General features: G+C 59.6%; 1 protein-coding gene across 2 annotated transcripts; it reads right to left on the reverse strand.

The window, feature by feature from the left end:
• Positions 1-896: 896 nt before the first annotated feature.
• NFATC4 (nuclear factor of activated T cells 4) lies at positions 897-10,088 on the reverse strand. 2 transcript variants are annotated; one of them, XM_046655250.1, is made up of 10 exons: positions 9,835-10,064; positions 7,642-8,737; positions 6,030-6,192; positions 5,249-5,358; positions 4,754-4,926; positions 4,128-4,268; positions 3,184-3,239; positions 2,780-2,906; positions 2,049-2,630; positions 897-1,325 (listed from the first exon to the last, which is right to left on the reverse strand). In XM_046655250.1, the coding sequence occupies exons 1-10, from the start codon at positions 9,932-9,934 to the stop codon at positions 1,258-1,260; spliced, it is 2,616 nt and encodes an 871-aa protein (XP_046511206.1). In that variant the 5' UTR covers positions 9,935-10,064; the 3' UTR covers positions 897-1,257. The 2 variants fall into 2 exon arrangements, with proteins under 2 accessions (XP_046511206.1, XP_046511207.1); XM_046655251.1 differs by having other exon boundaries at positions 898-1,325; positions 5,249-5,448; positions 9,835-10,088.
• Between the last annotated feature and the right edge of the window lie 2,031 nt (positions 10,089-12,119).

Raw genomic sequence — 12,119 nt, forward strand, 5'->3', positions numbered from 1 at the left:
CACATAGCACAACCAGAGGCACTCACAACTATGTACAGGGGGGCTTTGGGGAGAAGAAGAAAGAAACAAAAAAGATTGGCAACAGATGTTAGCTCAGCTGCCATCTTTAAAAAAAAAAAAAAGAGCAGGGACAAAGCAGGTTTCCAGCCTGTCCGTGGTGATGGGTGGGTATAACTGCAGGATAGGCCAGGAGTTCATACAGTGCCCTGCGCCCTAGGGCAAATGGCAGTCAGAGCTACTGGGAAGGACGCTTGGCTTCCTACAGTCTATCTCTGAAGCACAGATCTTTCTAGAATTTCTTCTCGGTCCCTAAGGGTAGGAAAATTGAGAGTGTAGATGGACCCATGCCAGCCCTCTCTCACTCCCAGCCCTACTCCAGGGAAGTAAGCTTCAGGGGCCTGTGTCCCGTGGGCCAGGGTGTCTGAGGGTGGGCTGGGGGCAGGAGCCCAGGAGTGTGGCATTCAACCTGCTACTGATTAGCTGTGAGACCTTGGGCAAGCCCCTTTCCCTCTCCGAGTCTCAGATTCCTCCTTCATAAATGAGGGACAGGGACTAGAGTGGTGTTTCCTGACCGTGGCTATGAATCAGAATCATCTGGGTTGTGTCAGGAGAAAGGAACTTAATACAGATTCCCGGGCCCCATCCCAACGCTCCTAAAGAAATCCGAATCCCAGGGAAGAGAGGCCTACTCAAGCCCTGGTCCCCCACCTCGCCCCAGCCAGGGAGCCTCTGGGGCCCCTTCAAACCCTCCCTAGGCCCCCTGCACCAAGAAACTCTTTGGGACTCAATGATCCCAGCCACATCCCATCTCTTTCCCACCTCTAAGCCTCCTCAGGCCAGGGCTAGACTCAGCTGCCCCACCTCTCTCTCTCCAAAGAGTGCTGGAGCCTGGAGCACTAGTCAGTGAGCAGTTTATTACCCATCAGCCTGTCCCCAGCCTCCCGGCACTGCGGCCTGTCCAGTCTAGACGCAGGCTCAGCTCATCAGTCCTCGCACCCTGCCTCAGTCTCCACCCCACCCCGGTCCTCCACGCTTTCCCTCCCCGTGCCCTCCACGGCAGCACCAGGCCCGGGGGCCACACCTCAGCGAGGGGAGGGGAGGGGGGGCAGAGGAGAGGAGGCAAAAGCTGGGGAAAGAGGAACCAGATTGGCCCGAGCTTCTGGAACCACCGCCCAGGATGAAGGGCAGGTGGGCAGGGCTGGGAGGCTGGCGTGGGCTGGGGTGGGCTGGGGTGGGCTGGGGTTGGCAGCCGACGGCTCAGGCAGGAGGCTCTTCTCCAGGAGGCGCTGGGAAGCCACTCAGGTCTCGGCCAATGATCTCACTCACTGTAAAGGAGGGGCAGTTGAGAGGTTGGGCTAGAAGCGGGTCCCCTCCTTCTCCAGAGCCCCCCCAAGCCATGCCAGGCAGGCCTCAGTCTAAGATGCCTCTAGTTTTCTCCTCCACTGACTTCTCTTCCACTGGGTCTCAATTTCCCCAATGTGTCGTGACATCTGCTCCCAAGCAAATCTTGCTCAACTCCATCCACGTGGGCTCCCAGGCCCCCATCCCAGCCCTTTCCTGCTGGTTTGGCCTGCAATCTTGGGGCCAGAGGCTGGTGCAGCCAGTGGGAGGAAGGAGAGGCAAAGTAGGAAGGTTCCTCATCAGCAATCCTGCCCACAGCCGCCATGTTTAGGGGGAAGCCCAGGCAAGGGGAAACAAGCTTGACTGGGACCTCAGCGAGCCAATGCCCCTTTCTGAAATTCAGTGCCTGAGTCGGCAAATTGAGAGAGCTGACTCAATGATCTTGAAAGTAATTCTAGCCTGAGATTTTGTGATCTGGGGCAGAGGCAGGAGAGGGGCTGGGGCAGGTCCTCCACGCATCCTTCTGAATTAAGTGAACTGGGTTCAGGTGGCCACACGCACCAAGCACTTGCCTCCTGAGACCCTCTAACGGGCCCTGGGGGACCAAGGATGCTCAATCTCTGGCAAGCCAAGCTCCAGCCCTCAGCAAACATGCAGAGCAATCTCTTGCACACACTCACACTCACAGCCCCTGGTCCCACACCCACCTTCCTCCAGCGTGATACCCTGGATAGGGACTCCATCTCGGAAGCTGCTGCTGTAGCCACCCCTGGATTTCTCCTGCTCCGGAGCCCCCTCCCCAGGGCCATAGCTTGGCCCTACCTCACTGTACCCCTCAGCAGGTGGGGGATGAACACCACTCTGGGGAGGGAAGGGGCCTTCATTTGGTGGGGATGAAGGCAGTGGAGGCCGAAAGGTGGCTGGTGGAGAGAATGGCAGCCCCAGGGGAAAAGGGGAGCCCCGTCCTCCATAGGGGTCGCTAGGGAAAGGCCGGGGAAGGAAGGAGACTGGAGGTGGGCGGGTACAACCTGTGGTACCCCCAGTCTCAGGGAATATCCGCAGGCCAGGTCTGTAGGATGGCGGGGGCCCCGTCTGGGGGTATAGAGGGGGCGTGCCATAGCTGAAGCCTTCTGACAGGTAAGGAGTTTCATAAGCAGGGTCTTCATGGGGATAGGAGGGGTAGGGGGGCCTGGGTGGTGAGAAGTCCATGTCAGTGCCAAAGGGGGGTCCCGATGCTGAAGGGAAACCCCGGAGAGATGAGTCTGGCAGGGGCTCCTCCTTGAAGATCACTGGGAAGCAGAACACGTAGTGAGAGGTCTGGCAGTCCCCCCACTGCCACCCTCCAACCACCTTCCCATCCCCAGCTTTCAGCCATCTCTCCGCCCTGCCTCAGCTCCCCATATCCCCATACCCCACCACGCACTGTCCCAGAGCGCACCAGGCAGGAACTTGAAACTCTGGGTAGGGCTGCGCTTCCTCCGCCCATTGGAGACATAAAAGTAGACCTGGACCGGCCGGGACACCCGCTTGTTGCTGTACTCGGGGACGGTCAGGGTCAGCGTCACCTGGGGAAGAGCAGAGGATGAGGCAGGGGGCCCTCGGGGATCTAGTCTCAGCCCAGTCCTTCCAAAGACCCAAACTCCACCTCCTGTTTTTTTCCCATTTGCTAAGGAGCAAAGTCCATTCCCCAGAGCTGAGCCTGCCTCCAGAGCAGCCGGACTGCCTCCTCCAGAGAGGAAGTGGCAGCTTCTGGAGTCCACTCCCATGGGCAAGGGACCCAGCTGAGAAGTACCTGATGTCTCCCACCCCCGCCCCCAGCGGGTACCCTAGTGACACTGGTACCTCATTGCTCTGCAACCGGTTCACTGTGGCCTCCTCCTCCCACTGCAGCTTTCCATCTGTGCAGGAGGAACAGAGAGCTCCAGGCCAACCCCAAGGCCCCTGCCCCCTGCCCAGTCCCCTGCCATTTCCCCTCCTGCTAGAGCCAAGGCTGGATTCAGAAGGCCCTACAAGGCCAGGCTCAAAGAGGAGCCCTCTGCGTGTTTACTCAATCCAGTAGAAGAGGCGGGGTTTAAAACTGTCCCCAACATACAGAGCAGCAAACTGAGACCAAGAGAACCAGGGACCAGCGGGAGTTAGTGAACCCTCCCACCCAACTCCAAGTGTCCCCTCCCATGAAACTGCTGAGAGGAAGGTCAAGGGTAGGAAAGGGTCCTAGCTTGAAGGAAGGCAATGAGACCCCAAGACTCAGGGCACCTCTGAATCTGCTCTGACATGGTCCCAGGGTCCTGGATTTGAATATAAGGGCTTTTGCTGGGGTTGAGGAGGGCAAAGGCCTCAGATTGGTGGGTGCACCTGGACCCCGCAGTCTTCCCTCTCCATCCCTGCAGCTCCATCTGGGGGCACCTCACAGGCTCTTGGAATCATAGCTGTGCCACCAGGCCCATAACTCAGGAGGGGCTCAGGGTGGGGCTATGGGGGTGTAAGTCACCTCTTCCTTTATCATATACCCTCTCCACATGGAGGCGAGTTATCTTAAAGCTGACTCTCTTTAATAAATAGAATGTGCATTTCCTACATTTGCTCACTATCCTGAGCATTCTGGACTGCTGTCCTACGTGTAGGAAGCAGACAGTGCAACAGGAAGGGCAGTCTGTCTGTCCCATTTTACACATAAGAAAACTAAGGCTCAACCAGCTAGTTTAGTGACAGTGCCAGAAACCTTTTGCCTGCCCATTCCGAGCCCTTCCTGCCTGCCCTGCCCTCCCCTCCCAGTGGGTACTCACCAGGGCCCCTCTCAATGAATACCACCTTAGAGTCCGGCAGGAAGTTGGAGCCTGTTAGCACTAGTTCCTCTCCTCCTCTCACGGAGCAGGCACTGGGGCTGTAGGCCTCCACCTGGGGCAGCTCCTGGGCTGAGCGCTGGGCTGCAAGGCAGGGCAGGAAAGGTCTAGCTGGGCCGGGTATGGAGAGGACAGCCTCCTGTGCCCGCTCCTCCTCCGGCAGGAACAATGGCCATAGGGCCCTGGAGGAATCCTCCTTAGTAGCAGACACACAAGTAAACCAACAGTCTCTCTGGGGTCACACAGACCACGTAAGGAGCCACTCCTGGGCAGAGAGAGAGGTGAACAGGGTAGGCCAGAGAGCTACCTAAACAAGTGAACGGGGCCACCCAGGGACAGATGGAGGACAGGACCGCTCTGGTTCAGCCCGGAGACAGAGACTGTGGCAGGGGCAAATTAAAATACCGCTCCCACCCTGTCCATGATAGAAATGAGGTCTGAGTCCTTTACAGGGTTACCCAGGACAGACAGGGCACAGGACACCATGCAGAGGATGTGGCTAGACAGACAGACACACAGACAAGAGGGTCACAAGAGACAAAGAGATGGCACAGGGCGCGTTTGCTCACAGCACTCGATAGGCACAGATGCTGTCTGCACCGAGACGACCTTCCCGCTGCCCTGGGGCACGTGTACCCGGAATACCAGCCGCACACGTGTGTTCTTGCGCCCGATGTCCGTCTCACCCTTCCGCAGCTCAATGTCGGAATTCCGAAGCTTCAGGATTCCAGCACAGTCGATGCTGAAGGCAAAGAATAGATGGCAAGCCCTCCTAGTTGAAGCCAGAATGGGTGATGCTCCCCAAGAGGGAAGCCCCCACCCTCCATCCAAAGCCCTGAATGACCTTCCCTGGGGGCCTAGGGGGACTCTTTGAACATAGAGATGGGCTCTCCAGAATGCTCCCAGCCCCAAAAGTCCTCTAGATGGTGAGAAGGCCTGAAATCATCTTCTAGGGAAGACGTCTAGCTTTTTTGGGAAAAGGAAGAAGTGGGCCTAGCTTAGGCCCCGTGGAAAAGACTGGTCCTAAAGCCTGAAGACTGAGGAGAAGCGGAGGGGGGACCTACTTGGCTGCCATGTTGTTCTCAGGAAGCAGGGTCATCTCCAACACCTTGGTACCACTGACTACAGCTTCATAGCTGGCTGTGGCCACCATCTTGCCCGTGATACGGTGCACCTGATAGAAAGCATGAGGCCGCAGGTTCCTCTCATCTGCAGTGCCAATGAACATCTGTAGGGTCAGTGGCTTCTCACTGTAGCCTAGGAGCTGGCAGAGGGAGATAGAGGCCACCCAGTAAAATCCCCACTGTCTCATCCTTCATCCATCCCTGGGTTTTGAGTCCACCAGAAGATGAGGATGGTGAAAGATAAAGGATATCCTGGAAGGGATTCCCAAGGGAAATTGGGCACCAGTTGTAGAGAAAACGTGGCCTGGAGTTTACAGTGTTATTCTTGGAATAAGGCCTAAACTGGGCTGGGGAAAGGGGAAAATCTTCTAGGAGAGACTGGCCCAACTCAACAGAGAGACAACCTAACTCCCAGTGAACTTTGGCCTCAGCCTAACCCCTCCCCCACATCTGGCAGGCCATCATTTTCCAGAGTAGACAGGAGGCTCGTGTCCCATGGGATGAAGGGGTGGAGGGACAGAGGAGTAGAAAGTATATCCGGGTCCTTGAAGTGCACCCTTCCTCCCCCAACTTCAGCCCCTCCCCCAGGCTGCCTGCAGGATCATGGCTGAGAGGGAGTGTGGGAAAGGGCAGTGCCATGGGTCTGTACAGCTGGAGCCCATCTGCAGGGATCTGGGACTGGAGAGGAGAAAGGCTATCAGGCTGGGCCTCTGCCACTTACCTTGACTACGGGGTGACCACCAGGGGCAGCTTTGACAGCTCCTCGGCTGCCCTCTGTCTCATAGTGGGCCCTGTGGTGGGCTCTAGGCTGCACCTCGATCCTCAGCTCCAGCTGCTCATACTGGCTTGGCAGAGGCCAGTCAAGGGGGGGTAGGGCAGAGGTCCTGGATAGGAGAGAAGAGCAACGGTCACCTGCAGCCTCAGACCCTAGTCAGGGCAGCGCTGGGTCCCAGCTAGCTGGGATACGAGGGAGGAGGGGGAGTGAGTGTGGGAGAAAGGAAATCACAGCAGAAATAAAGAAGTCCAAAAGCCCAGAAGCAAGGGGAGATAGGGGAAGGCCCCTCAGAGCCCCCTGAGAGTGTGAAAGATGGCACCAGGCCTGAGACTCCCTTCCCCAGCTGTGAGCACAGGGTCTGAGGTGGCAAGGGTTCACCTGAATACAGAGGAACCCTAAACCCATCCTCATCCCCAGACCTAGATGGGACAGCATCAAGTAAAGAAGCACCACTACAGAACAGAAAAGGACCGTGAGATTAACCCCTTTGTTTTTCAAATAAAGAAACTGTGGCCCAGAGGGTAGAAGTAGTGGGCCAAGCGAGCCAGCTACTGACAAAGCCAGGACTGAGCACATCCGATTCCCAGGCCAGGTCTCTTTCCACTAGTTGGGGCTGAACAAGGTGGGTTCCAGGGAGCTGAGGGTTACAGATGTGCAACTTTCCTGTATGGAGCTTCCAGGTGCCCTAGGCCCGGGGAGGTCAACCGATAATCGCCCCCAGGTGATATTTGGCAATGTCTAGAGACGTTTTTGGTTGTCGCACCTCGGGGAGGGGATGCTAGTAGCATCTAGCGGGTAGAGGTCAGCGAAGCTGCTAAACCATCCTACAATGCTCGGCACAGCCCCACACAACAAAAGTTATCCTGCTGGAAATATCAATAGTGCTGACAGAGAAACCTGCCCTCCAGGACCCCAGGGGAAATGCGTTAAGGCTTCTTTCTCCAGGAAACTTTTCTGGATAGAACTGGCTTTCTCTGACATCCCAGGGTTTAAGGATTATTGAAATGGGCAGTGTTCTTTGAGGGTGAAAGGGGTAGAAGAGCTGAGAGAACTGCTTGTTTTTAATAAGAATTCTTTGACTTGCAAATATATGCTATCTTATTCAAATGAGCAGCTATACTTCTAAACCACAAGTCAGGCTCTAGAAATTAAGAGTTAGAGAAGGATTTCCTGCTACCCAGTGTAGGGCTGAAACCTAGCCCATGGTCCAGGCCCAGCCAGTGCCAGCCAGAACTGAGGGTGGGGGACACCCTAGAGAAACTCCTCCTTTACCTAAGTGGTCCGCGGGGGGGGGGGGGGGGGGCGCCTTTTTCTAATTGGTCCACAGGGAGGGATTGTCCTTTTGCAAATCCTCTGACCATAAGGGATTTTTTTTTTTTTTGCTCTTTTTTTATTCTCCCTAAGACTGGGTAGATGGCAGCAGCCAAGCTGGTTGCAGATCCTCTTTTGAAATGCCAAGGGCACAGAACTAGGACCTTTCTTCAAACCCAGCCCTTGACCCTTCTGCTCCTTCAGTGGGATGGCTGGAGACAGCGGTGGTGGCAGGCACAACCCTCACCTGAAGATGGGGCTGTGTCCTCCAATCCGGGCCTTTGACCAAGCCAGTGGGGAGGGCACTGCCAGGTAGTCCATGCCAGCCACCTCCTTCCGAGGACCCCCCGGGGGAGCTGCAGCCTCCTCTGCTCCAGAAGGCAGCTTTCCATTGCATGGGGCAGGCTCCTCAGACCGAGGCAGGGCCACTGCCTGCTCGCTGGAAGTCCTCCGGGTCTTCTGTGGGATGCTCTCGGCAGGTGGGGCCCCCACGTAGTCAAAGGGGCCAGGGGAGCCAGGGTCCCGGGCCAGAGGCAATGGGGGTGGCGGAGGTGGCTCAGGCCCCTCCTCCCCTAGACTGCCTCGGCGGGACAGAGCTGGGGAGGCCGAAGATGGGGTTCCCGAGCTGGAATAGCGCCGCTTGCCACATGGAGAGGCAGGCCGTGGGGAGGCCGGGGTGGGCCCAGGAGCGCTGAGGAGTAGCCAGCTATCCTCCGGCCCCCGGCCTCCGGGGCTTGGACCATACAGGTTCCAGGGGTCATCCGGAGTCCACGGCCTAGGAGAGGCCCGGGGGGAGGGCAGTGGGGAGCCCAGGCCAAAGCGCGAGGCCGCCTCATTGAGCTCAGACTCCACTTCGTCGCAGGCCGCATACAGGGCTGCCTCATCGGAGGCATCTGAGAAGAAGCTCCACGAGGACAGGCTGCTGCTGCCAGGGCTTGGGCTGAAGAAGGGGCCCCCGCCCTGGCCCCCTGCCTCTCGGTAGCCTCCAAAGCCTTCTGGTGGGGGGTAATCCCTGGGGGAGCCATCCACCCAGGCATCTGGGTTGTCCTCCAGTGTGGCAGGTGGTTCAGGCGTGGGAGAGATAGAGGTGATGCGGATGCTGGGGCACTCAAGAACACGGCCTCCCCCAGCGCCCCCGGAACCGCCTCCCAGCCCCCCCAGCCTCACTGACCGGGCTGGCTGGCTCTCCCAAGTGCCAGGTGAGGGGGCCGGGCGGGGTGGTGGTGAGTGCATGCCAGGCCGAGGGGGTGGAGGCCGGGGAATGCCAATAGGGGCAGCGCCATAGGGAGGGGGCTCCCCCAGGGCCAGACGGCAGCATGGCGGGGCATCCTCCGAGTCCAGTTCTGTCAAAATGGGAAGGGAGGGCGAGGAGAGAGGGATGCCACAGGAGATGAGGAGAGAGAGAAGCAGGTGAGATTAGATTCCTTGAGTGGCCAGCCCCAGCAAGTCCTGTTCTGCTACCCTCTCCTCAGCAAGGAGGGCTCTCTGAGGAGCACTTCAGAGCCACAGACACAAAAGCAAAGTTGGACCTCTGGGAAGGTGAAGGGAGATAGATCCAGGCGTGCCAGGCCCTTTCTCACTTGGAAACCCTCACACTCTGAGCCCCCAGCCCTGGAACCTGGGGTACCCGATGGGGCGGGTCTTAAGGTGAGGGAGGCGGGTCGAGAGGGACTGGAGCTGAGCCTGGAGGCGGGTTTAGGGAGGCGCTCGGCTGGGCTGGGGGCGACTCACACATGAACCCAATTAGCAGCGGTTCCCAAACCCCCAAACGGCGCTGGCAGGAGCCCCAGTTGCCATCGCAACGGTGGCCAGGGGAAGGGGGGCGCCAGGGCTGTGGTGACGAGGGGAGGTAGCTCCTCCCTCGCTCCCCCCAAGCTGGGGGGTGGTGTAGCCAAGCGGGTGCTGCGTGCCGGGCCCGGCCCTGGGGAGGGGGGCGCGGGCAGTGCCGATTCCGTGCGAGCGCCGGCCGCCGCCCCCGGTTCAATCCCCGCCATCTGCCTCTCATTGCGGCCAGACAGGGGAGAGGGAGGGGGAGGGGAGGGGCCCGAGAGGGCCCCCCGCCCTGGCGTCCGGTCTGGAGGCCGGGGCTCGGTCCGCAAGGGGCAAGCTCCGGAGCCGAACTTCCCCATCCCCTGGCGGCGCCCCGGGCTCTCGGGACCGCTTGTTCCCCGCCCGCCCCCCATCCCAGTGACAGTCGGCCCAGCCGGGAGGCGGCGCGCAGCCAGCGGCACCCCCACCCCCACCCCAGTCAGCACCTAAAAAGGAGAAAGTGGTGCCCGGCCCCCAGCCTCACCTCTGCAGACCCTCGAGTCCCACGACTCCTCTCAACCTCTGACCCACTCATCCCCCACCCCAGGCCTCTGCCCTAAAATCCCTAGACTCAGGATCCCCGGACCCTTCCCTCACTGACCCCAAGACCCCTTCCCAGCCCCGCACTAACCTTCCCCCGATCCCCCCGCGCCCAGCGGGGGGGCCTCCTTTTCCTCCCCGAACACCAGCTTAAATTCCAGCTCCTCATCCTCGCAGCTTGCTGCCCCCATGGGTCCGGCCAGAGCCCCTAGGTCCCGGTCTGGGTGGGAGGGGGGGAGCTCAGGAGGCTGCGGCTCTTCACCCGGGGCTCCCTCCCTCCCCTTCTTGAGACGCCCCCTCCTCTGCCGCTGCCGCCTCCCTCCGGACGCCCCCTCGTTATTATAAAAACTTTTCCAAACTTTTTTCCCTAAACTTCTTCAAAGCGCTCCCCCCCCCCAGCCTGTCCCTGATTGGCTGCCCGGGATGCTTCAGCCCCTCCTCCAGGGATGAGATGGGAAAACCACGCGCCCCTCGTCCTCCCTCACCCTCCCTCCCCTGTCGTCTCTCCAGTACCTCCCCCTCAAAAAGAAAAGAACAAAACTGAATTGGAAAACGGTCCCTCCAGTGTGGTACGACCGGAATGATGCCTATTGGCCCGCAGTTGTGACAATCATTTCCCGCAGGGAGCACCACCACTACCACCCCCAACTTAGTCTAAGTTCAGGGGCTCCGGGTCCGAGTGCCTTAAAGGGGCCACATCCTGAGCCCACAGTGTAGAGAGCCCACCGAATACCCTTTCTTAAGTTCTGAAGAGTTGTGCAGCCAGCAACTAGCAAGGAAAGGACCAATCCTCCCTCTTCCCTCCAAGCCTGAAGCCAAGGATGCGGAGCGGCTTCAGGCCGCTCTAAAGAGAGAAAGGCCATTCCTTCCAAGTCCCTCGCCTGAGGCCGTCCTGACTGGGCCCTCTGGAAGCCTTCCTGCAGAATCAGCCCCTCCGCCAGCCGTCTCTCCCCATCCTCCAAGGGGGAAGAACATTTATCCGTCTTAGGGAACGAGTCAGATGTCCACGACCTCCGGTGGGCTATGATCCGGGCCAGGCTTTACCGCTGCCCTTGTCCCAGCCTCCCAGAGGGGCCGTTAATTAGCCTCCACGGGAAGTCGGCTCCCTCCTCCTTAGATCTGTAGTCTGGAATGAATCCCCTATCCGATGGCATCCCGCTCCGGCTTTCCTGAAAATCCTGGCCAGGTTTACTAGGGGCCCGGAACCCTGCGACCCGGTGGGCCCCAGGGTTGGATACCTGTCACCTGGGCGGGAGGATAAAGGAAGACTCGGACTGGAGTTTCTAGGAAGGGCAGGCATGGAGGGGCCCTCGTGTAAGAGAGGACGTTAGATCCGAGATTGGTGACTCGTACCGCGAATGGGTGGGTGGGGGGCGGGTTGCTACCATTTCCCCTCACGCAGACCGTGTACTTTCAAACTTTTCTAAGAGGCCTCAGCGATCTTCAATCTAAATCCCTCCGGCTCGGGGCCGCGCCCCCAGCGCCGCCCCAGCCCTGCACCTAAAGGGTTAAGCGACGGCCCTCGGGTCAGACGTTTACAAACATTCGGGAGCCGGGTGGGACCGCGCCCGTTACTCTAATGAGAAACAGGCTCTGCGGGACAGGGGAAGAGGGAGGGCTGGCCAGCGCGGGCCCGAGCTCCGCGGCAGCCGAGCGGCTCCCCTCCCTTCCCTCCCGTCCTCCCTCTGGCCCGCCCTGGGGAGCCCCCCAGCCCCCGGGGACCCCGGTGACGCGCGGAGCTGCCCCGGCTCCGAGCCCAGGGCCGCGACGCTAGAGGGGCGGGGAGGAGAGGCCAAGCCGGCGGGGAGAGAAGAATGTGCCGAGGCCGAGCGGGAGGCGGCCTGGTTTGATTTTTCTTTCTTTTTTTCCCCCCTTTGGTTGGTCTCCTCAGGTTACATTTCCCTTCCAGCTTCATCTCGGAAATGAAGGAGAGACACCAGGGGAGGGAGAGCGAGGAACACCCTGAGCCCGGCGGCCAGCCTCCACCTAAGGGGTGGAGTGGGGGGGCGCGGAGGTGGAAGAGGAGGCGAGAAGGGCAGGGGTAGAGACCCGGACCCAGCCCTCGCTTCCTCGCATTCCGCCCCCGCGACCCCCCCCCCCCCCCCCGACCTCTCCGCGGCACCAGCAGACGCGCACATTCTTTTCAAATGTCATATTTCCTTTGATCCTCGGCAGCGTTTCTCCATGTGTCTGGCTCAGCTCCTGCCCGGCCAGCCGCCGCCTCCCCGACCCCCCTTTGTATATTTTCCGGGAGAACCCTCCCCCTCCTCCTGGCATCTGGAAGGCCCTGAGGGCTGGCGTCGTTGCACATTCCCCCAGCAACTCTGGCCTCGCCTCCCAGTGACTCAATTTCCCCTCTGCGGGTGTTGGGGGGAG

Source organism: Equus quagga, chromosome 2 (assembly GCF_021613505.1).
Source record: "Equus quagga isolate Etosha38 chromosome 2, UCLA_HA_Equagga_1.0, whole genome shotgun sequence".
Lineage (NCBI taxonomy): Eukaryota > Metazoa > Chordata > Mammalia > Perissodactyla > Equidae > Equus > Equus quagga.